The sequence below is a fragment of the Aquarana catesbeiana genome, linkage group LG04 (genome assembly GCF_042186555.1).
Source record: "Aquarana catesbeiana isolate 2022-GZ linkage group LG04, ASM4218655v1, whole genome shotgun sequence".
NCBI classification, from domain to species: domain Eukaryota; kingdom Metazoa; phylum Chordata; class Amphibia; order Anura; family Ranidae; genus Aquarana; species Aquarana catesbeiana.
Window position 1 is genome coordinate 1,365,182 of NC_133327.1, and position 20,637 is coordinate 1,385,818.

Sequence of the window (20,637 nt, forward strand, 5' to 3'; positions counted from 1 at the left end):
TTCCCCCCCCCGCGCGTCTGTCCCCTTCCCCCCCCCCGCGCGTCTGTCCCCCTTCCCCCCCCCGCGCGTCTGTCCCCTTCCCCCCCCGCGCGTCTGTCCCCTTCCCCCCCCCGCGCGTCTGTCCCCTTCCCCCCCCCGCGCGTCTGTCCCCTTTCCCCCCCGCGCGTCTGTCCCCTTCCCCCCCGCGCGTCTGTCCCCTTCCCCCCCCGCGCGTCTGTCCCCTTCCCCCCCGCGCGTCTGTCCCCTTCCCCCTCGCGCGTCTGTCCCCTTCCCCCCCGCGCGTCTGTCCCCTTCCCCCCCCGCGCGTCTGTCTCCTTCCCCCCCCCGCGCGTCTGTCCCCTTCCCCCCCTCGCGTCTGTCCCCTTCCCCCCCGCGCGTCTGTCCCCTTCCCCCCCGCGCGTCTGTCCCTTCCCCCCCCAGCGTCTGTCCCCTTTCCCCCCCAGCGTCTGTCCCCTTTCCGCCCCAGCGTCTGTCCCCTTTCCCCCCCCCGCGCGTCTGTCCCCTTTCCCCCCCCGCGCGTCTGTCCCCTTTCCCCCCCAGCGTTTGTCTCCTTTCCCCCCCAGCGTCTGTCTCCTTTCCCCCCAGCGTCTGTCCCCTTTCCCCCCCCCCGCGCGTCTGTCCCCTTCCCCCCCCCGCGCGTCTGTCCCCTTCCCCCCCCGCGCGTCTGTCCCCTTCCCCCCCCCGCGCGTCTGTCCCCTTCCCCCCCCCCCGCGCGTCTGTCCCCTTCCCCCCCCGCGCGTCTGTCCCCTTCCCCCCCCAGCGTCTGTCCCCTTTCGCCCCCCCCGCGCGTCTGTCCCCTTTCGCCCCCCCCGCGCGTCTGTCCCCTTTCCCCCCCCCCCGCGCGTCTGTCCCCTTTCCCCCCCCCCGCGCGTCTGTCCCCTTTCCCCCCCCCCGCGCGTCTGTCCCCTTTCCCCCCCAGCGTCTGTCTCCTTTTCCCCCAGCGTCTGTCTCCTTTCCCCCAGCGTCTGTCCCCTTTCCCCCCCCCGCGCGTCTGTCCCCTTCCCCCCCGCGCGTCTGTCCCCTTCCCCCCCGCGCGTCTGTCCCCTTCCCCCCCCGCGCGTCTGTCCCCTTCCCCCCCGCGCGTCTGTCCCCTTCCCCCCCCCGCGCGTCTGTCCCCTTCCCCCCCGCGCGTCTGTCCCCTTCCCCCCCCGCGCGTCTGTCCCCTTCCCCCCGCGCGTCTGTCCCCTTCCCCCCCCGCGCGTCTGTCCCCTTTCCCCCCCGCGCGTCTGTCCCCTTTCCCCCCCAGCGTCTGTCCCCTTTCCCCCCCCCGCGCGTCTGTCCCCTTTCCCCCCCAGCGTCTGTCTCCTTTCCCCCCAGCGTCTGTCCCCTTTCCCCCCAGCGTCTGTCTCCTTTCCCCCCCAGCGTCTGTCCCCTTTCCCCCCCCCGCGCGTCTGTCCCCTTCCCCCCCAGCGTCTGTCCCCTTCCCCCCCCAGCGTCTGTCCCCTTTCCGCCCCAGCGTCTGTCCCCTTTCCCCCCCCCCCCGCGCGTCTGTCCCCTTTCCCCCCCCGCGCGTCTGTCCCCTTTCCCCCCCCGCGCGTCTGTCCCCTTTCCCCCCCCCGCGCGTCTGTCCCCTTTCCCCCCCCCCGCGCGTCTGTCCCCTTCCCCCCCCGCGCGTCTGTCCCCTTCCCCCCCCGTGCGTCTGTCCCCTTCCCCCCCCCGCGCCGTCTGTCCCCTTCCCCCCCCGCGCGTCTGTCCCCTTCCCCCCCCGCGCGTCTGTCCCCTTCCCCCCCCCCGCGCGTCTGTCCCCTTCCCCCCCCGCGCGTCTGTCCCCTTCCCCCCCCGCGCGTCTGTCCCCTTCCCCCCCGCGCGTCTGTCCCCTTCCCCCCCCCGCGCGTCTGTCCCCTTCCCCCCCGCGCGTCTGTCCCCTTCCCCCCCCGCGCGTCTGTCCCCTTCCCCCCCCGCGCGTCTGTCCCCTTCCCCCCCGCGCGTCTGTCCCCTTCCCCCCCGCGCGTCTGTCCCCTTCCCCCCCGCGCGTCTGTCCCCTTCCCCCCCGCGCGTCTGTCTCCTTCCCCCCCCCGCGCGTCTGTCCCCTTCCCCCCCTCGCGTCTGTCCCCTTCCCCCCCGCGCGTCTGTCCCCTTCCCCCCCGCGCGTCTGTCCCCTTCCCCCCCCAGCGTCTGTCCCCTTTCCCCCCCAGCGTCTGTCCCCTTTCCGCCCCAGCGTCTGTCCCCTTTCCCCCCCCCGCGCGTCTGTCCCCTTTCCCCCCCCCGCGCGTCTGTCCCCTTTCCCCCCCAGCGTCTGTCTCCTTTCCCCCCCAGCGTCTGTCTCCTTTCCCCCCAGCGTCTGTCCCCTTTCCCCCCCCCGCGCGTCTGTCCCCTTCCCCCCCCCGCGCGTCTGTCCCTTTCCCCCCCCGCGCGTCTGTCCCCTTCCCCCCCCCGCGCGTCTGTCCCCTTCCCCCCCCCCGCGCGTCTGTCCCCTTCCCCCCCCGCGCGTCTGTCCCCTTCCCCCCCCCGCGCGTCTGTCCCCTTCCCCCCCCCGCGCGTCTGTCCCCTTTCCCCCCCGCGCGTCTGTCCCCTTCCCCCCCCGCGCGTCTGTCCCCTTCCCCCCCCGCGCGTCTGTCCCCTTCCCCCCCGCGCGTCTGTCCCCTTCCCCTCGCGCGTCTGTCCCCTTCCCCCCCGCGCGTCTGTCCCCTTCCCCCCCGCGCGTCTGTCTCCTTCCCCCCCCCCGCGCGTCTGTCCCCTTCCCCCCCTCGCGTCTGTCCCCTTCCCCCCCGCGCGTCTGTCCCCTTCCCCCCCGCGCGTCTGTCCCCTTCCCCCCCCAGCGTCTGTCCCCTTTCCCCCCCAGCGTCTGTCCCCTTTCCGCCCCAGCGTCTGTCCCCTTTCCCCCCCCCGCGCGTCTGTCCCCTTTCCCCCCCCCGCGCGTCTGTCCCCTTTCCCCCCCAGCGTTTGTCTCCTTTCCCCCCCAGCGTCTGTCTCCTTTCCCCCCAGCGTCTGTCCCCTTTCCCCCCCCCCGCGCGTCTGTCCCCTTCCCCCCCCGCGCGTCTGTCCCCTTCCCCCCCCGCGCGTCTGTCCCCTTCCCCCCCCCGCGCGTCTGTCCCCTTCCCCCCCCCCGCGCGTCTGTCCCCTTCCCCCCCCGCGCGTCTGTCCCCTTCCCCCCCCAGCGTCTGTCCCCTTTCGCCCCCCCCGCGCGTCTGTCCCCTTTCGCCCCCCCCGCGCGTCTGTCCCCTTTCCCCCCCCCCGCGCGTCTGTCCCCTTTCCCCCCCCCGCGCGTCTGTCCCCTTTCCCCCCCCCCGCGCGTCTGTCCCCTTTCCCCCCCAGCGTCTGTCTCCTTTTCCCCCAGCGTCTGTCTCCTTTCCCCCCAGCGTCTGTCCCCTTTCCCCCCCCCGCGCGTCTGTCCCCTTCCCCCCCGCGCGTCTGTCCCCTTCCCCCCCCGCGCGTCTGTCCCCTTCCCCCCCCGCGCGTCTGTCCCCTTCCCCCCCGCGCGTCTGTCCCCTTCCCCCCCCCGCGCGTCTGTCCCCTTCCCCCCCGCGCGTCTGTCCCCTTCCCCCCCGCGCGTCTGTCCCCTTCCCCCCGCGCGTCTGTCCCCTTCCCCCCCCGCGCGTCTGTCCCCTTTCCCCCCCGCGCGTCTGTCCCCTTTCCCCCCCAGCGTCTGTCCCCTTTCCCCCCCCCCGCGCGTCTGTCCCCTTTCCCCCCCAGCGTCTGTCTCCTTTCCCCCCAGCGTCTGTCCCCTTTCCCCCCAGCGTCTGTCTCCTTTCCCCCCCAGCGTCTGTCCCCTTTCCCCCCCCCGCGCGTCTGTCCCCTTCCCCCCCCAGCGTCTGTCCCCTTCCCCCCCCAGCGTCTGTCCCCTTTCCGCCCCAGCGTCTGTCCCCTTTCCCCCCCCCCCCGCGCGTCTGTCCCCTTTCCCCCCCCGCGCGTCTGTCCCCTTTCCCCCCCCGCGCGTCTGTCCCCTTTCCCCCCCCCGCGCGTCTGTCCCCTTTCCCCCCCCCCGCGCGTCTGTCCCCTTCCCCCCCCGCGCGTCTGTCCCCTTCCCCCCCCGTGCGTCTGTCCCCTTCCCCCCCCCGCGCGTCTGTCCCCTTCCCCCCCCGCGCGTCTGTCCCCTTCCCCCCCCGCGCGTCTGTCCCCTTCCCCCCCCCCGCGCGTCTGTCCCCTTCCCCCCCCGCGCGTCTGTCCCCTTCCCCCCCCGCGCGTCTGTCCCCTTCCCCCCCGCGCGTCTGTCCCCTTCCCCCCCCGCGCGTCTGTCCCCTCCCCCCCCGCGCGTCTGTCCCCTTCCCCCCCCCGCGCGTCTGTCCCCTTTCCCCCCCGCGCGTCTGTCCCCTCCCCCCCCAGCGTCTGTCCCCTTCCCCCCCGCGCGTCTGTCCCCTTCCCCCCCCAGCGTCTGTCCCCTTCCCCCCCGCGCGTCTGTCCCCTTCCCGCCCGCGCGTCTGTCCCCTTCCCCCCCCAGCGTCTGTCCCCTTCCCCCCCAGCGTCTGTCCCCTTCCCCCCAGCGCGTCTGTCCCCTTCCCCCCCCGCGCGTCTGTCCCCTTCCCCCCCCCGCGCGTCTGTCCCCTTCCCCCCCCCCCCGCGTCTGTCCCCTTCCCCCCCCCCGCGCGTCTGTCCCCTTCCCCCCCAGCGTCTGTCCCCTTTCGCCCCCCCCGCGCGTCTGTCCCCTTCCCCCCCCCGCGCGTCTGTCCCCTTTCCCCCCCCCCGCGCGTCTGTCCCCTTTCCCCCCCCCCCGCGCGTCTGTCCCCTTTCCCCCCCAGCGTCTGTCTCCTTTCCCCCCAGCGTCTGTCTCCTTTCCCCCCCAGCGTCTGTCTCCTTTCCCCCCAGCGTCTGTCCCCTTTCCCCCCCCCGCGCGTCTGTCCCCTTCCCCCCCCGCGCGTCTGTCCCCTTCCCCCCCCCGCGCGTCTGTCCCCTTCCCCCCCGCGCGTCTGTCCCCTTCCCCCCCCGCGCGTCTGTCCCCTTCCCCCCCCGCGCGTCTGTCCCCTTCCCCCCCGCTCGTCTGTCCCCTTCCCCCCCGCGCGTCTGTCCCCTTCCCCCCGCGCGTCTGTCCCCTTCCCCCCCGCGCGTCTGTCCCCTTCCCCCCCCCGCGCGTCTGTCCCCTTCCCCCCCCGCGCGTCTGTCCCCTTCCCCCCCCGCGCGTCTGTCCCCTTTCCCCCCCGCGCGTCTGTCCCCTTTACCCCCCGCGCGTCTGTCCCCTTTCCCCCCCAGCGTCTGTCCCCTTTCCCCCCCCGCGCGTCTGTCCCCTTTCCCCCCCAGCGTCTGTCTCCTTTCCCCCCAGCGTCTGTCCCCTTTCCCCCCAGCGTCTGTCTCCTTTCCCCCCCAGCGTCTGTCCCCTTCCCCCCCCCCAGCGTCTGTCCCCTTCCCCCCCCAGCGTCTGTCCCCTTTCCGCCCCAGCGTCTGTCCCCTTTCCCCCCCCCCGCGCGTCTGTCCCCTTTCCCCCCCAGCGTCTGTCCCCTTTCCCCCCCCCGCGCGTCTGTCCCCTTCCCCCCCCAGCGTCTGTCCCCTTCCCCCCCCAGCGTCTGTCCCCTTCCCCCCCAGCGTCTGTCCCCTTTCCGCCCCAGCGTCTGTCCCCTTTCCCCCCCCCCCCCGCGCGTCTGTCCCCTTTCCCCCCCGCGCGTCTGTCCCCTTTCCCCCCCCGCGCGTCTGTCCCCTTTCCCCCCCCGCGCGTCTGTCCCCTTTCCCCCCCCCCGCGCGTCTGTCCCCTTCCCCCCCCGCGCGTCTGTCCCCTTCCCCCCCGCGCGTCTGTCCCCTTCCCCCCCCGCGCGTCTGTCCCCTTCCCCCCCCCCGCGCGTCTGTCCCCTTCCCCCCCCCGCGCGTCTGTCCCCTTCCCCCCCCGCGCGTCTGTCCCCTTCCCCCCCCGCGCGTCTGTCCCCTTCCCCCCCGCGCGTCTGTCCCCTTCCCCCCCGCGCGTCTGTCCCCTTCCCCCCCCCGCGCGTCTGTCCCCTTCCCCCCCCGCGCGTCTGTCCCCTTCCTCCCCCCGCGCGTCTGTCCCCTTCCCCCCCCCGCGCGTCTGTCCCCTTCCCCCCCGCGCGTCTGTCCCCTTCCCCCCCGCGCGTCTGTCCCCTTCCCCCCCGCGCGTCTGTCCCCTTCCCCCCAGCGTCTGTCCCCCCCCCCCCCAGCGTCTGTCCCCTTCCCCCCCCGGCCCCCGTGCGTCTGTCCCCTTCCCCCCCCGCGCGTCTGTCCCCTTCCCCCCCCCGCGCGTCTGTCCCCTTCCCCCCCCCCGCGCCTGTCCCCTTTCCCCCCCGCGCCTGTCCCCTTTCCCCCCCCCCGCGCGTCTGTCCCCTTTCCCCCCCCCCGCGCGTCTGTCCCCTTCCCCCCCCGCGCGTCTGTCCCCTTCCCCCCCGCGCGCGTCTGTCCCCTTTCCCCCCCGCGCGTCTGTCCCCTTTCCCCCCCGCGCGTCTGTCCCCTTTCCCCCCCGCGCGTCTGTCCCCTTTCCCCCCCCCGCGCGTCTGTCCCCTTTCCCCCCCCGCGCGTCTGTCCCCTTCCCCCCTCCGCGCGTCTGTCCCCTCCCCCCCCGCGCGTCTGTCCCCTCCCCCCCCCCGCGCGCCTGTCCCCTCCCCCCCCCCGCGCGTCTGTCCCCTCCCCCCCCGCGCGTCTGTCCCCTCCCCCCCCGCGCGTCTGTCCCCTCCCCCCCCGCGCGTCTGTCCCCTCCCCCCCCGCGCGTCTGTCCCCTCCCCCCCCGCGCGTCTGTCCCCTCCCCCCCCCCACGCGTCTGTCCCCTTTCCCCCCCGCGCGTCTGTCCCCTTCCCCCCCCCGCGCGTCTGTCCCCCCCCGCGCTTCTGGTCTGTCCCCTTCCCCCCCCGCGCGTCTGTCCCCTCCCCCCCCGCGCGTCTGTCCCCTTCCCCCCCCGCGCGTCTGTCCCCTTTCCCCCCCGCGCGCGTCTGTCTCCTTTCCCCCCCCCCGCGCGTCTGTCTCCTTTCCCCCCCCGCGCGTCTGTCCCCTTCCCCCCCCGCGCGTCTGTCCCCTTCCCCCCCCCGCGCGTCTGTCCCCTTCCCCCCCCCGCGCGTCTGTACCCTTCCCCCCCCCCCGCGCGTCTGTACCCTTCCCCCCCCCCGCGCGTCTGTACCTTCACCCCGCGCGCGTCTGTTCCCCCCCCCGCGCGTCTGTCCCCTTTCCCCCCCCTCGCGTCTGTCCCCTTTCCCCCCCCTCGCGCGTCTGTCCCCTCCCCCCCCCACGCGCGTCTGTCCCCTTCCCCACCCCCCCCACGCGCGTCTGTCCCCTTCCCCCCCCCGCGCGTCTGTCCCCTTCCCCCCCCGCGCGTCTGTCCTCTTCCCCCCCCCGCGTGTCTGTCCCCTTTCCCCCCCCCCGCGCGTCTGTCCCCTTCCCCCCCCGCGCGTCTGTCCCCTTCCCCCCCCGCGCGTCTGTCCCCTCCCCCCCCGCGCGTCTGTCCCCTCCCCCCCGCGCGTCTGTCCCCTTTCCCCCCCCCGCGCATCTGTCCCCTTTTCTCCCCAGCGCGTCTGTCCCCTTTTCCCCCCAGCGCGTCTGTCCCCTTCCCCCCCCCCCGCGCGTCTGTACCTTCACCCCGCGCGCGTCTGTTCCCCCCCCGCGCGTCTGTCCCCTTTCCCCCCCCTCGCGCGTCTGTCCCCTCCCCCCCCCCACGCGCGTCTGTCCCCTTCCCCACCCCCCCCACGCGTCTGTCCCCTTCCCCACCCTCCCCACGCGTCTGTCCCCTTCCCCACCCCCCCCACGCGCGTCTGTCCCCTTCCCCCCCCCGCGCGTCTGTCCTCTTCCCCCCCCCGCGCGTCTGTCCTCTTCCCCCCCCGCGCGTCTGTCCCCTTTCCCCCCCCCCGCGCGTCTGTCCCCTTCCCCCCCCCGCGCGTCTGTCCCCTCCCCCCCCGCGCGTCTGTCCCCTTTCCCCCCCGCGCGTCTGTCCCCTTTTCTCCCCAGCGCGTCTGTCCCCTTTTCCCCCCAGCGCGTCTGTCCCCTTCCCCCCCCCCCCGCGCGTCTGTCCCCTTCCCCCCCAGCGCGTCTGTCCCCTTTTCCCCCCAGCGCGTCTGTCTCCTTTTCCCCCCCAGCGACTGTCCCCTTCCCCCCCCCGCGCGTCTGTCCTCTTCCCCCCCGCGCGTCTGTCCTCTTCCCCCCCGCGCGTCTGTCCTCTTCCCCCTCCAGCGTCTGTCGTCTGTCCCCTTCCCCCCCCCCCGCGCGTCTGTCCCCTTTCCCCCCCAGCGCGTCTGTCTCCTTTTCCCCCCCAGCGACTGTCCCCTCCCCCCCCCCGCGCGCCTGTCCTCTTCCCCCCCCCCGCGCGCCTGTCCTCTTCCCCCCGCGCGTCTGTCCCCTTTCCCCCCCCCCGCGCGTCTGTCCCCTCCCCCCCCGCGCGTCTGTCCTCTTCCCCCCCCGCGCGTCTGTCCCCTTTTCCCCCCCTCCCGCGCGTCTGTCCCCTCCCCCCCCGCGCGTCTGTCCCCTTTCCCCCCCCGCGCGTCTGTCCCCTTTCCCCCCCCCGCGCGTCTGTCCCCTTCCCCCCCCCGCGCGTCTGTCCCCTCCCCCCCCCGCGCGTCTGTCCCCTCCCCCCCCCCGCGCGTCTGTCCCCTCCCCCCCCCGCGCGTCTGTCCCCTCCCCCCCCCGCGCGTCTGTCCCCTCCCCCCCCCGCGCGTCTGTCCCCCCCCCCGCGCGTCTGTCCCCTCCCCCCCCCCCGCGCGTCTGTCCCCTCCCCCCCCCCCGCGCGTCTGTCCCCTCCCCCCCCCCCGCGCGTCTGTCCCCTTTCCCCCCCAGCGCGCCTGTCCCCTTTTCCCCCCAGCGCGCCTGTCTCCTTTTCCCCCCCAGCGACTGTCCCCTCCCCCCCCCCCCGCGCGTCTGTCCTCTTCCCCCCCGCGCGTCTGTCCTCTTCCCCCCCGCGCGTCTGTCCCCTTTTCCCCCCCTCCCGCGCGTCTGTCCCCTTTTCCCCCCCTCCCGCGCGTCTGTCCCCTCCCCCCCGCGCGTCTGTCCCCTCCCCCCCGCGCGTCTGTCCCCTCCCCCCCCCCGCGCGTCTGTCCCCTCCCCCCCCCGCGCGTCTGTCCCCTCCCCCCCCCCCCGCGCGTCTGTCCCCCCCCCCCCCCGCGCGTCTGTCCCCTCCCCCCCCCGCGCGTCTGTCCCCTCCCCCCCCCAGCGCGTCTGTCCCCTCCCCCCCAGCGCGTCTGTCCCCTCCCCCCCCTCGCGCGTCTGTCCCCCCCCCCCCCCCCGCGCGTCTGTCCCCTCCCCCCCCCGCGCGTCTGTCCCCTTCCCCCCCGCGCGTCTGTCCCCTCCCCCCCCCCGCGCGTCTGTCCCCTCCCCCCCCCCCCGCGCGTCTGTCCCCTCCCCCCCCGCGCGTCTGTCCCCTTTTCCCCCCCGCGCGTCTGTCCCCTTTTCCCCCCCGCGCGTCTGTCCCCTTTTCCCCCCCGCGCGTCTGTCCCCTTTTCCCCCCCGCGCGTCTGTCCCCTCCCCCCCCCCGCGCGTCTGTCCCCTCCCCCCCCCCGCGCATCTGTCCCCTCCCCCCCCCCGCGCGTCTGTCCCCTCCCCCCCCCCGCGCGTCTGTCCCCTCCCCCCCCGCGCGTCTGTCCCCCCCCCCGCGCGTCTGTCCTCTTTTCCCCCCAGCGCGTCTGTCCCCTTTCCCCCCCCCCCCCGCGCGTCTGTCTCCTTTCCCCCCAGGGTCTGTTTCCTTTCCCCCCAGTTTCTTCTCCCCCCTCCCCCCCAGTGTCTGTCCCCTTTTTATTGCTGCCTGTGTCCCCCATTAGGGAGATTCTTCCTCCCTAACCGGGGAGGGATGTGATCTGTAGTCTCCATATACTCACCTCTGACCCTAATCTCTCTCCCCCAGATCTGCAGCCAGTGCCCGGGGAACCTGCGGAACGGATCAGAAGTGGCCCGTCTGTGCACAGAAACCTCGGAGGCGCAAGTTGTGGGCCGCTGCTGTGTGAAGCCTCCAGGGGGCGATATTATTGGGTATGCACCCTATTTGAGGGGGGGATGGGTAAGTTATAATGAGTATAACAAATCAGGATGTAATCCATCATCTCTTCTTGCTGCAGGCTGGATCTCTGGAACTGCTCCATCTCCAGCCTGGACTCCGGGCTGCACCTTACCGCCGCTATCGCTGTTATGTGAGTCGTGGTGGGCGGGGCTTTTATTGTGATCTGCAAAGAGTGCTGTGAACCCTTCGCACAGGTCTCAAACTAGCGGCCCTCCAGCTCCAAAACTACAAGTCCCATGAGGCATTGCAAGGCTGACAGTTACAGGCATGACTCCCTCAGGTAGAGGCATGATGGGACTTGTAGTTCCACAACAGCTGATGGGCTACTAGGTTGACACCCCTAGCATGAGTCCACTCATACTGTGTGCTCTTCACAGGGACCTTTCCCAGAATCCTCTGCAAGAGCTGCGCAAGGAATTCTTCCAAGGACTGACAGGCCTGCGCTATCTGTGAGTGTTAGAGCTCAGCTCTGTCCTCTGTGGTGTGTTGTTATAGCTAAGCTCCCCTCCTCCTCTGTGCCGTGTTTTGTAGCTCAGCCCCCTCCTCTGTGCCATGTTTTGTAGCTCAGCCCCCCTCCTCTGTGCCGTGTTTTGTAGCTCAGCCCCCCTCCTCTGTGCCATGTTTTGTAGCTCAGCCCCCCCTCCTCTGTGCCATGTTTTGTAGCTCAGCCCCCCCTCCTCTGTGCCATGTTTTGTAGCTCAGCCCCCTCCTCTGTGCCATGTTTTGTAGCTCAGCCCCCCTCCTCTGTGCCACGTTTTGTAGCTCAGCCCCCCCTCCTCTGTGCCATGTTTTATAGCTCAGCCCCCTCCCTCCTCTGTGCCATGTTTTGTAGCTCAGCCCCCCCTCCTCTGTGCCGTGTTTTGTAGCTCAGCCCCCTCCTCTGTGCCATGTTTTATAGCTCAGCCCCCTCCCTCCTCTGTGCCATGTTTTGTAGCTCAGCCCCCCCCCTCCTCTGTGCCATGTTTTATAGCTCAGCCCCCTCCCTCCTCTGTGCCATGTTTTATAGCTCAGCCCCCTCCCTCCTCTGTGCCATGTTTTGTAGCTCAGCCCCCCCTCCTCTGTGCCATGTTTTGTAGCTCAGCCCCCCTCCTCTGTGCCATGTTTTGTAGCTCAGCCCCCCCCTCCCTCCTCTGTGCCGTGTTTGTAGCTCAGCCCCCCCCTGTGCCGTGTTTGTAGCTCAGTCCCCCCCTGTGCCGTGTTTGTAGCTCAGCCCCCCCCCTGTGCCGTGTTTGTAGCTCAGCCCCCCCTCCTGTGCCGTGTTTGTAGCTCAGCCCCCCCTCCTGTGCCGTGTTTGTAGCTCAGCCCCCCCCTCCTCTGTGCCATATTTTGTAGCTCAGCCCCCCCTCCTCTGTGCCGTGTTTTGTAGCTAAGCCCCACCTCCCCCTCCGTGCCATGTTTTGTAGCTCAGCCCCCCCTCCCTCCTCTGTGCCATATTCTGTAGCTCAGCCCCCCCTCCTCCTCCTCTGTACAGTGTTTTGTAGCTCAGTGCCCCTCCCTCCTCTGTGCCGTGTCTTGTAGCTCAGCCCCCCCTCCTCTGTGCCATGTTTTGTAGCTCAGCCCCCCCTCCTCTGTGCCGTGTTTTGTAGCTCAGCCCCCCCTCCTCTGTGCCATGTTTTGTAGCTCAGCGCCCCTCCCTCCTCTGTGCCGTGTTTGTAGCTCAGCCCCCCCTCCTCTGTGCCGTGTTTGTAGCTCAGCCCCCCCTCCTCTGTGCCGTGTTTGTAGCTCAGCCCCCCCCTCCTCTGTGCCGTGTTTGTAGCTCAGCCCCCCCTCCTCTGTGCCGTGTTTGTAGCTCAGCCCCCCCTCCTCTGTGCCGTGTTTGTAGCTCAGCCCCCCCTCCTCTGTGCCATGTTTTGTAGCTCAGCCCCCCCTCCTCTGTGCCGTGTTTTGTAGCTAAGCCCCCCTCCCCCTCCGTGCCATGTTTTGTAGCTCAGCCCCCCCCCCTCCCTCCTCTGTGCCGTGTTTGTAGCTAAGCCCCCCCTCCCCCTCCGTGCCATGTTTTGTAGCTCAGCCCCCCCTCCTCCTCTGTACAGTGTTTTGTAGCTCAGCCCCCCCCCCACTCCCTCCTCTGTGCCATGTTTTGTAGCTCAGCTCCCCCTCCTCAGTGCCGTGTTTTGTAGCTCAGCCCCCCCCTCTCCCTCCTCTGTGCCGTGTTTTGTAGCTCAGCCCCCCTTCTCTGTCCCTCCTCTCTCTCCCTCCTCTGTGCCGTGTTTTGTAGCTCAGCCCCCCCCCTCCCTCCTCTGTGCCGTGTTTGTAGCTCAGCCACCCCCTCCCTCCTCTGTGCCGTGTTTGTAGCTCAGCCCCCTCCCTCCTCTGTGCCGTGTTTTGTAGTTCAGACCCCCGTCCTCCTCTGTGCCATGTTTTGTAGCTCAGCCCCCCTCCTCTGTGCCGTGTTTTGTAGCTCAGCCCCCTCCCTCCTCTGTGCCATGTTTTGTAGCTCACCCCCCCCTCCTCTGTGCCATGTTTTGTAGCTCAGCCCCCCCCTCCTCTGTGCCGTGTTTTGTAGTTCAGCCCCCCCTCCCTCCTCTGTGCCATGTTTTGTAGCTCAGCCCCCCCTCCTCTGTGCCATGTTTGTAGCTCAGCCCCCCCTCCTCTGTGCCGTGTTTTGTAGTTCAGCCCCCCCTTCCTCCTCTGTGCCATGTTTTGTAGCTCAGCCCCCCCTCCTCTGTGCCATGTTTGTAGCTCAGCCCCCCCTCCTCTGTGCCATGTTTTGTAGCTCAGCCCCCTCCCTCCTCTGTGCCATGTTTTGTAGCTCAGCCCCCCCTCCTCTGTGCCATGTTTTGTAGCTCAGCCCCCCTCCTCTGTGCCATGTTTTGTAGCTCAGCCCCCCCTCCTCTGTGCCATGTTTTTTAGCTCAGTCCCCCCTCCTCTCTGCCATGTTTTGTAGCTCAGCGCCCCTCCCTCCTCTGTGCCGTGTTTGTAGCTCAGCCCCCCCTCCTCTGTGCCGTGTTTGTAGCTCAGCCCCCGCTCCTCTGTGCCGTGTTTGTAGCTCAGCCCCCTCCCTTTTCTGTGCCATGTTTTGTAGCTCAGCCCCCCCCCCCTTCCTCCTCTGTACAGTGTTTTGTAGCTCAGCGCCCCTCCCTCCTCTGTGCCGTGTTTGTAGCTCAGCCCCCCTCCTCTGTTCCATGTTTTGTAGCTCAGCCCCCCCTCCTCTGTGCCGTGTTTTGTAGCTAAGCCCCCCTCCCCCTCCATGCCATGTTTTGTAGCTCAGCCCCCCCCTCCCTCCTTTGTGCCATGTTTTGTAGCTCAGCCCCCCCCTCCTCCTCTGTACAGTGTTTTGTAGCTCAGCGCCCCCTCCCTCCTCTGTGCCATGTTTTGTAGCTCAGACCCCCCCCCACTCCCTCCTCTGTGCCATGTTTTGTAGCTCAGCCCCCCCCCCACTCCCTCCTCTGTGCCATGTTTTGTAGCTCAGCCCCCCCTTCCTCCTCTGTACAGTGTTTTGTAGCTCAGCGCCCCTCCCTCCTCTGTGCCATTTTTTGTAGCTCAGCCCCCCTCCTCTGTGCCATGTTTTGTAGCTCAGCCCCCCCCTCCTCTGTGCCATGTTTTGTAGCTCAGCCCCCCCCTCCTCTGTGCCATGTTTTGTAGCTCAGCCCCCCCTCCTCTGTGCCGTGTTTTGTAGCTCAGCCCCCCCTCCTCTGTGCCATGTTTTGTAGCTCAGCCCCCCCTCCTCTGTGCCATGTTTTGTAGCTCAGCCCCCCCTCCTCTGTGCCATGTTTTGTAGCTCAGCCCCCCCTCCTCTGTGCCGTGTTTTGTAGCTCAGCCCCCTCCTCTGTGCCATGTTTTATAGCTCAGCCCCCTCCCTCCTCTGTGCCATGTTTTGTAGCTCAGCCCCCCCCTCCTCTGTGCCATGTTTTATAGCTCAGCCCCCTCCCTCCTCTGTGCCATGTTTTGTAGCTCAGCCCCCCTCCTCTGTGCCATGTTTTGTAGCTCAGCCCCCCTCCTCTGTGCCGTGTTTGTAGCTCAGCCCCCCCTCCCTCCTCTGTGCCGTGTTTGTAGCTCAGCCCCCCCCTGTGCCGTGTTTGTAGCTCAGCCCCCCCCTGTGCCGTGTTTGTAGCTCAGTCCCCCCCTGTGCCGTGTTTGTAGCTCAGCCCCCCCCTGTGCCGTGTTTGTAGCTCAGCCCCCCCTCCTGTGCCGTGTTTGTAGCTCAGCCCCCCCCTCCTCTGTGCCATATTTTGTAGCTCAGCCCCCCCTCCTCTGTGCCGTGTTTTGTAGCTAAGCCCCACCTCCCCCTCCGTGCCATGTTTTGTAGCTCAGCCCCCCCTCCCTCCTCTGTGCCATATTCTGTAGCTCAGCCCCCCCTCCTCCTCCTCTGTACAGTGTTTTGTAGCTCAGCGCCCCTCCCTCCTCTGTGCCGTGTTTTGTAGCTCAGCCCCCCTCCTCTGTGCCATGTTTTGTAGCTCAGCCCCCCCTCCTCTGTGCCGTGTTTTGTAGCTCAGCCCCCCCTCCTCTGTGCCATGTTTTGTAGCTCAGCGCCCCTCCCTCCTCTGTGCCGTGTTTGTAGCTCAGCCCCCCCTCCTCTGTGCCGTGTTTGTAGCTCAGCCCCCCCTCCTCTGTGTCGTGTTTGTAGCTCAGCCCCCCCCTCCTCTGTGTCGTGTTTGTAGCTCAGCCCCCCCTCCTCTGTGCCGTGTTTGTAGCTCAGCCCCCCTCCTCTGTGCCGTGTTTGTAGCTCAGCCCCCCCTCCTCTGTGCCGTGTTTGTAGCTCAGCCCCCCCTCCTCTGTGCCATGTTTTGTAGCTCAGCCCCCCCTCCTCTGTGCCGTGTTTTGTAGCTAAGCCCCCCTCCCCCTCCGTGCCATGTTTTGTAGCTCAGCCCCCCCCCCTCCCTCCCTCTGTGCCATGTTTTGTAGCTCAGCCCCCCCTCCTCCTCTGTACAGTGTTTTGTAGCTCAGCCCCCCCCCCACTCCCTCCTCTGTGCCATGTTTTGTAGCTCAGCTCCCCCTCCTCTGTGCCGTGTTTGTAGCTCAGCCCCCTCCCTTTTCTGTGCCATGTTTTGTAGCTCAGCCCCCCCCCCCTTCCTCCTCTGTACAGTGTTTTGTAGCTCAGCGCCCCTCCCTCCTCTGTGCCGTGTTTGTAGCTCAGCCCCCCTCCTCTGTTCCATGTTTTGTAGCTCAGCCCCCCCCTCCCTCCTTTGTGCCATGTTTTGTAGCTCAGCCCCCCCCCCTCCTCCTCTGTACAGTGTTTTGTAGCTCAGCGCCCCTCCCTCCTCTGTGCCATGTTTTGTAGCTCAGCCCCCCCCCCCACTCCCTCCTCTGTGCCATGTTTTGTAGCTCAGCCCCCCCCCACTCCCTCCTCTGTGCCATGTTTTGTAGCTCAGCCCCCCCTTCCTCCTCTGTACAGTGTTTTGTAGCTCAGCGCCCCTCCCTCCTCTGTGCCATTTTTTGTAGCTCAGCCCCCCTCCTCTGTGCCATGTTTTGTAGCTCAGCCCCCCCCTCCTCTGTGCCATGTTTTGTAGCTCAGCCCCCCCCCTCCTCTGTGCCATGTTTTGTAGCTCAGCCCCCCCTCCTCTGTGCCGTGTTTTGTAGCTCAGCCCCCCCTCCTCTGTGCCGTGTTTTGTAGCTCAGCCCCCCCTCCTCTGTGCCATGTTTTGTAGCTCAGCCCCCCCTCCTCTGTGCCATGTTTTGTAGCTCAGCCCCCCCTCCTCTGTGCCATGTTTTGTAGCTCAGCCCCCCTCCTCTGTGCCATGTTTTGTAGCTCAGCTCCCCCCGTCCTTCCTCCTCTGTACAGTGTTTTGTAGCTCAGCCCCCCCGCTCCCTCCTCTGTGCCATGTTTTGTAGCTCAGCCCCCCCTCCTCTGTGCCATGTTTTGTAGCTCAGCCCCCCTCCTCTGTGCCATGTTTTGTAGCTCAGCTCCCCCCGTCCTTCCTCCTCTGTACAGTGTTTTGTAGCTCAGCCCCCCCGCTCCCTCCTCTGTGCCATGTTTTGTAGCTCAGCCCTGTTATTGCGCCATATAGTTACGTGTTTTCTTCCCATCAGAGCTCTGCCAGTGAACATGAGTTGCCCCGGGGGTAATGAGTCCTGGGGTAGTGTGGAGAGACGATTGGATGCCCGGATCTGCCAGGATCAGCAGAATACCTGTAACGTCACTGGAGATATGGGTGAGTCCTGGGACAGGGCTGGTCATATATAATAGAGATATATAACAGGAGGGGACAGGCTGGTCTCATAGACAGCATATGGTAAAAGGGGCGGGGCTAGTATCATGTTAAAGATAATATATATGAAAGAAAGGGGTGTGTCTTGTCTCATCTTACATAGCAACATATCACCAATCACTTGTCTCCTTGTAGCGGTGCTGTGTCCAGAGAACTCACTGTGCGCTCCGGACGGTCCAGGGTACACGCAGTGCGTCTGTGCTGCCGGATTCAGTGGCTACAAATGTATGAGAGAGGTGAGCCGGGGTGGGCAATGGTTGTGGCTGTGCATGGGTGGGGCCTATGAACAGGTTGTGGTTCCCAGGCAGAGGGGCCCCTGTATGTTCTCTATGGTTCCCAGGCAGAGGGGTCCCTGTGTGTTCTCTATGATTCCCAGGCAGAGGGGTCCCTGTATGTTCTCTATGGTTCCCAGGCAGAGGGGTCCCTGTATGTTCTCTATGGTTCCCAGGCAGAGGGGTCCCTGTATGTTCTCTATGGTTCCCAGGCAGAGGGGTCCCTGTATGTTCTCTATGGTTCCCAGGCAGAGGGGTCCCTGTATGTTCTCTATGGTTCCCAGGCAGAGGGGTCCCTGTATGTTCTCTATGGTTCCCAGGCAGAGGGGTCCCTGTATGTTCTCTATGGTTCCCAGGCAGAGGGGTCCCTGTGTGTTCTCTATGGTTCCCAGCCAGAGGGGTCCCTGTATGTTCTCTATGGTTCCCAGGCAGAGGGGTCCCTGTATGTTCTCTATGGTTCCCAGGCAGAGGGGTCCCTGTATGTTCTCTATGGTTCCCAGGCAGAGGGGTCCCTGTGTGTTCTCTATGGTTCCCAGCCAGAGGGGTCCCTGTATGTTCTCTATGGTTCCCAGGCAGAGGGGTCCCTGTATGTTCTCTATGGTTCCCAGGCAGAGGGGTCCCTGTATGTTCTCTATGGTTCCCAGGGGGTCCCTGTATGTTCTCTATGGTTCCCAGGCAGAGGGGTGGGTCCCTGTATGTTCTCTACAGGTTCCATACTTTGGGGAGGATGTAAGAAGGGGGTGTTGGGAAGAATTGTTTGGAATATAACGTGTTCTCCCCACAGGGCTCCTTCCCCACACTCATGTTCTTCGGGATCCTGTCCTCCGTCACCGTCACTCTGTCCATTCTGCTGTGGTGCACTCAGAGGAAGAAGGTGAAGAGTCTGTAGGCGGGGTCTGGCTGATGGGAGGAGGACATGTTTACCCCCCACCCCCAAACATCAGACTCCCCACCCTCCAATCAGAACGACATACCTGAAAATCTATAGAACAGTTCACAGACGGCGGCAGATGAGGATTGGTGTCGGTCCATCCCCCGCACACTAAGGACAGCCCACAAGGATCCCTTTTCAAGACCGTTCGGGGATTGTTGAGCTCTTCAGTGCAGGATTGGAATTTCTCTACGGATATATATATCAATGTTTGGTGGATGGTGTAGGGGGCGGGGCCTTTGTTTTCTCATACATTCTCCTCTGCTGTATTTTTCTCAGTTTTTTTTCTTAATTTATATACGGCCACCCTCCCCTTAAAGTGAACCTGTCTGAAGACAAGATTTGTACACGTGGGGTGTTCTTCCTATAGGACTCGCAAAGCCCCAGAACCCAGTAAAGTTCATGCCTGGCTGGTACTGTCAGTCCAGCTCTGTGCCAGGGATAACATTTTTATAATATTGGAAGGTGATCACTGCCTGGCTGGTACTGTCAGTCCATATCTGTACAAAGGACAACACTACGTACATTACAGGAACATGGTCACTGATTGGCTGATACTCTCCGTGCAGCTCTGTGCCAGGGACAAAACTGTGCAAATACCAGGGAGGTGTTAATTGTTGAACATTAAAGTGGAACTCCGGTGGGGAAGACTTACCATGCACAGCTGTACTGCTGTGTTAAAGCGGTAGTAAAAAAAACAAACCTGCAAGGCAAAGGCATAATGTGCTAGTACGCATCGCATACTAGCACATCATGAATTCCTCACCTTGGAACGAAGCCCTGCTGTAATGTCACCGCTGAGAGGGCTGAGACACGTTCCCCCTGTCTGTCTCCCAGGTTCGCACACTCTGGCTGTTCGATTTGGCCGGAGCCACGATGACGTCGCCCACGATGACGTCGCCCACGATGACGTCACTCGCGCATGCTCGTGGAGAGCCTTCGGTTCCGGCGCGGTATGCCAGACCTTGAGAGCGCATGCGCCAGTGATGTCACAGGCTGCATTCAGGGTGAATATCTCCTAAATCAGGGGTCACCAAACTACGGCCCTCCAGTTGTTCAGGAACTACAATTCCCATCATGCCTGTGAATGTCAGTTTTGCAATGCATCATGGGACGTGTAGTTCTGTAACATCTGGAGGGCCGTAGTTTGAAGATCCCTGGTCTAAATGGTGCTCATTTAAGAGATATTCCTTTTACTTACAGGTCAGCTTTATTATAGGTATGCCTGTAGGTAAAATTCACCAAGAAGGGTTTAAGCTTTAAGGTTACTGGCAAGACTACATTTTTAATGCGTCATTTTTGGCCGGAGTTCCACTTTAATTTGTCGAGGCGGAGCTCTTTATCGCAAGGAGGGTGGGGGTGGGGGCGAATAATGTTCAGAGGGAGAAATGTTTGAAATTTGTATAAAATGTAAATTTTTATTTTTATGGGTTGAACAGGAAATTAGGAAATACTTGGAATAAAAAAAAGGTGAATAAATTGTATCTTTTTTTTATCTGATTATTACAATACCTTTTTGTAAATGATGATTTGATATTTTCTTGGGTGATAAAAGGTGGTCCTGGCTCCTCTGGGGAGGAGCCAATCATATCCCTGTGTGATCCCATCCAATCGGGAGCCAGGCTGCCTCCGGCCTGTACCGCTGACATCACAGACTCCTCCCCAGGAGAGCAGATGGAGATAACATTTGTGCTGTAAGTGGACAAAGAGGAGTTTAACCACTTCAGTACCGGGCACTTTCAGCGCTGTCGCACTTTGAATGACTTTTGCGCGGTCATGCAACGCTGTACCCAAATTACGTTTTTATCATTTTTTTCCTCCCAGAAATAGAGCTTTCTTTTGGTAGTATTTAACACCATCCGCCCGGCTTATAGCAGAATGATGGCTTTACCGTTCTGGGTGGACGTCGTATGACGTCAGGTGTGATTTGTCACCGGCTGTATCCACTGGACGCAGCCAATGACTGATCAGTGTACCAGCTTGCTGCCGGGACCATGTGACCAAACAGCAGGTCACATGACCGTTGTACACAATGGATGCTTCCTTTCATGCCATCTAGACATGTGCACTGACAAAAAAATGTGTTCGTTTTTGTTTCATTCGTTTTTTTGCTTTTTTTGGAAATCCGAAAATTCGGATTTTCGAAATTTCAAATTTCTGAATTTCAAAAATCTGAAAATTAGAAAATCAGTAAAATTCGAAATAACTAACTTATAACTAACTATTAAATTATAGGTATTGGAATTTTCTTTCAAATTTGTGAATGTAATGAATACAAATTTATCTGAAGTTATGAATTATCCGAAATAACGAATGCCGCATCCAAACAAATTAATAATAAATAATAATAAAAAGGTTTTATTATTGTTATTTATTATTATTAGATCGTTACGTTCCATTCTATTAGATACGGCATTCGTTATTTCAAATAATTCGTAACTTCGGATAAATCCTTACTCGTTACTTTCACTAACAGCCAAATTTGAAAGGAAATTCCAATACCTATAATTTAATAGTTATTATTAGTTAGTTAGTTTTTGAATTTTCAGATTTTCATTCTTTTGAATTTTCAGATTTTCATTCTTATTTTCGGATTTTCCGATTTCCGAGATTTTCCAATTTCCGAAATTTCGAATTTCGGAAATTAAAAATTCGAAAATTTGGAAATTTTCGGAATTAACGAATTTGTTAAATTTCGTTGCAAAACGAATTTGGAGCTAAACGAATTGCGCATGTCTAATGCCATGCATTGTGTACAAATGTGTTGCTTAGCTGGGATCACATGGTACAGACAGGGCCAATCACAGCCCATTTGTAGCATGTGATTAACTGTGGCCAATCGCAGCTAATCACAACAAAACACTGCTTGCTTATGGCAATGTCATTTTCACTGCTATAAGTAATAATAATGTGTAAAAAAAAAAAAAAAAAATGCTCATCACTTCCCCATAGTAGTACTATGGTAACCTTATATTGCTCTGGTCAGTGTGAAAAAAAATAAAAAACTGTAAAGGAAAGAAAAAAAAAAAAAAAAAGTACAATTTTTTTTTTTTTTTTTTGTACTGTCAGTCAGTATCCCTGGTCACCGCCACACCAGTTATATAATGACACTGTACTGGTAAAAGTATGTGTAAAAATAAATTAAAGAAATAAAAATAAAACACTTTTTTAAAAAAATGTATTAATTTTCCAAAAAATTATGACAAAAAAATACAACTTTAAAAAAACTCGCCATGCCTCTTACTAAATACTTTGGACTGTCTACTTTCCAAAAAGGGGTCATTTTGGGGGATATCATATTTGTACTGTCCTGGCATTTTAGGGCTTTATGAAGAACTATTATTTATTTGCAAAATTTTATAAGAGTAAAAAAGAAAAACGCTTTTCTTTTTTTTTTTTTTTTTCCCCCCAAAATTCTTTTTTTTTTAATTAATTTTTTTTTTTTTTATG

General features: G+C 63.5%; 1 protein-coding gene across 1 annotated transcript in view; it reads left to right on the forward strand.

The window, feature by feature from the left end:
• ATRAID (all-trans retinoic acid induced differentiation factor) overlaps nt 1–18,671 on the forward strand; it is a 20,375-nt gene extending 1,704 nt beyond the window's left edge. The window contains exons 2-7 of the mRNA XM_073628356.1: nt 9,645–9,810; nt 9,897–9,968; nt 10,216–10,287; nt 15,806–15,927; nt 16,120–16,220; nt 17,041–18,671. Coding sequence (XP_073484457.1) covers nt 9,645–9,810; nt 9,897–9,968; nt 10,216–10,287; nt 15,806–15,927; nt 16,120–16,220; nt 17,041–17,145 — 638 coding nt within the window. The 3' untranslated portion in view covers nt 17,146–18,671. The remainder of the gene's footprint in view (nt 1–9,644; nt 9,811–9,896; nt 9,969–10,215; nt 10,288–15,805; nt 15,928–16,119; nt 16,221–17,040) is intronic.
• The last annotated feature ends 1,966 nt before the right edge of the window (nt 18,672–20,637 follow it).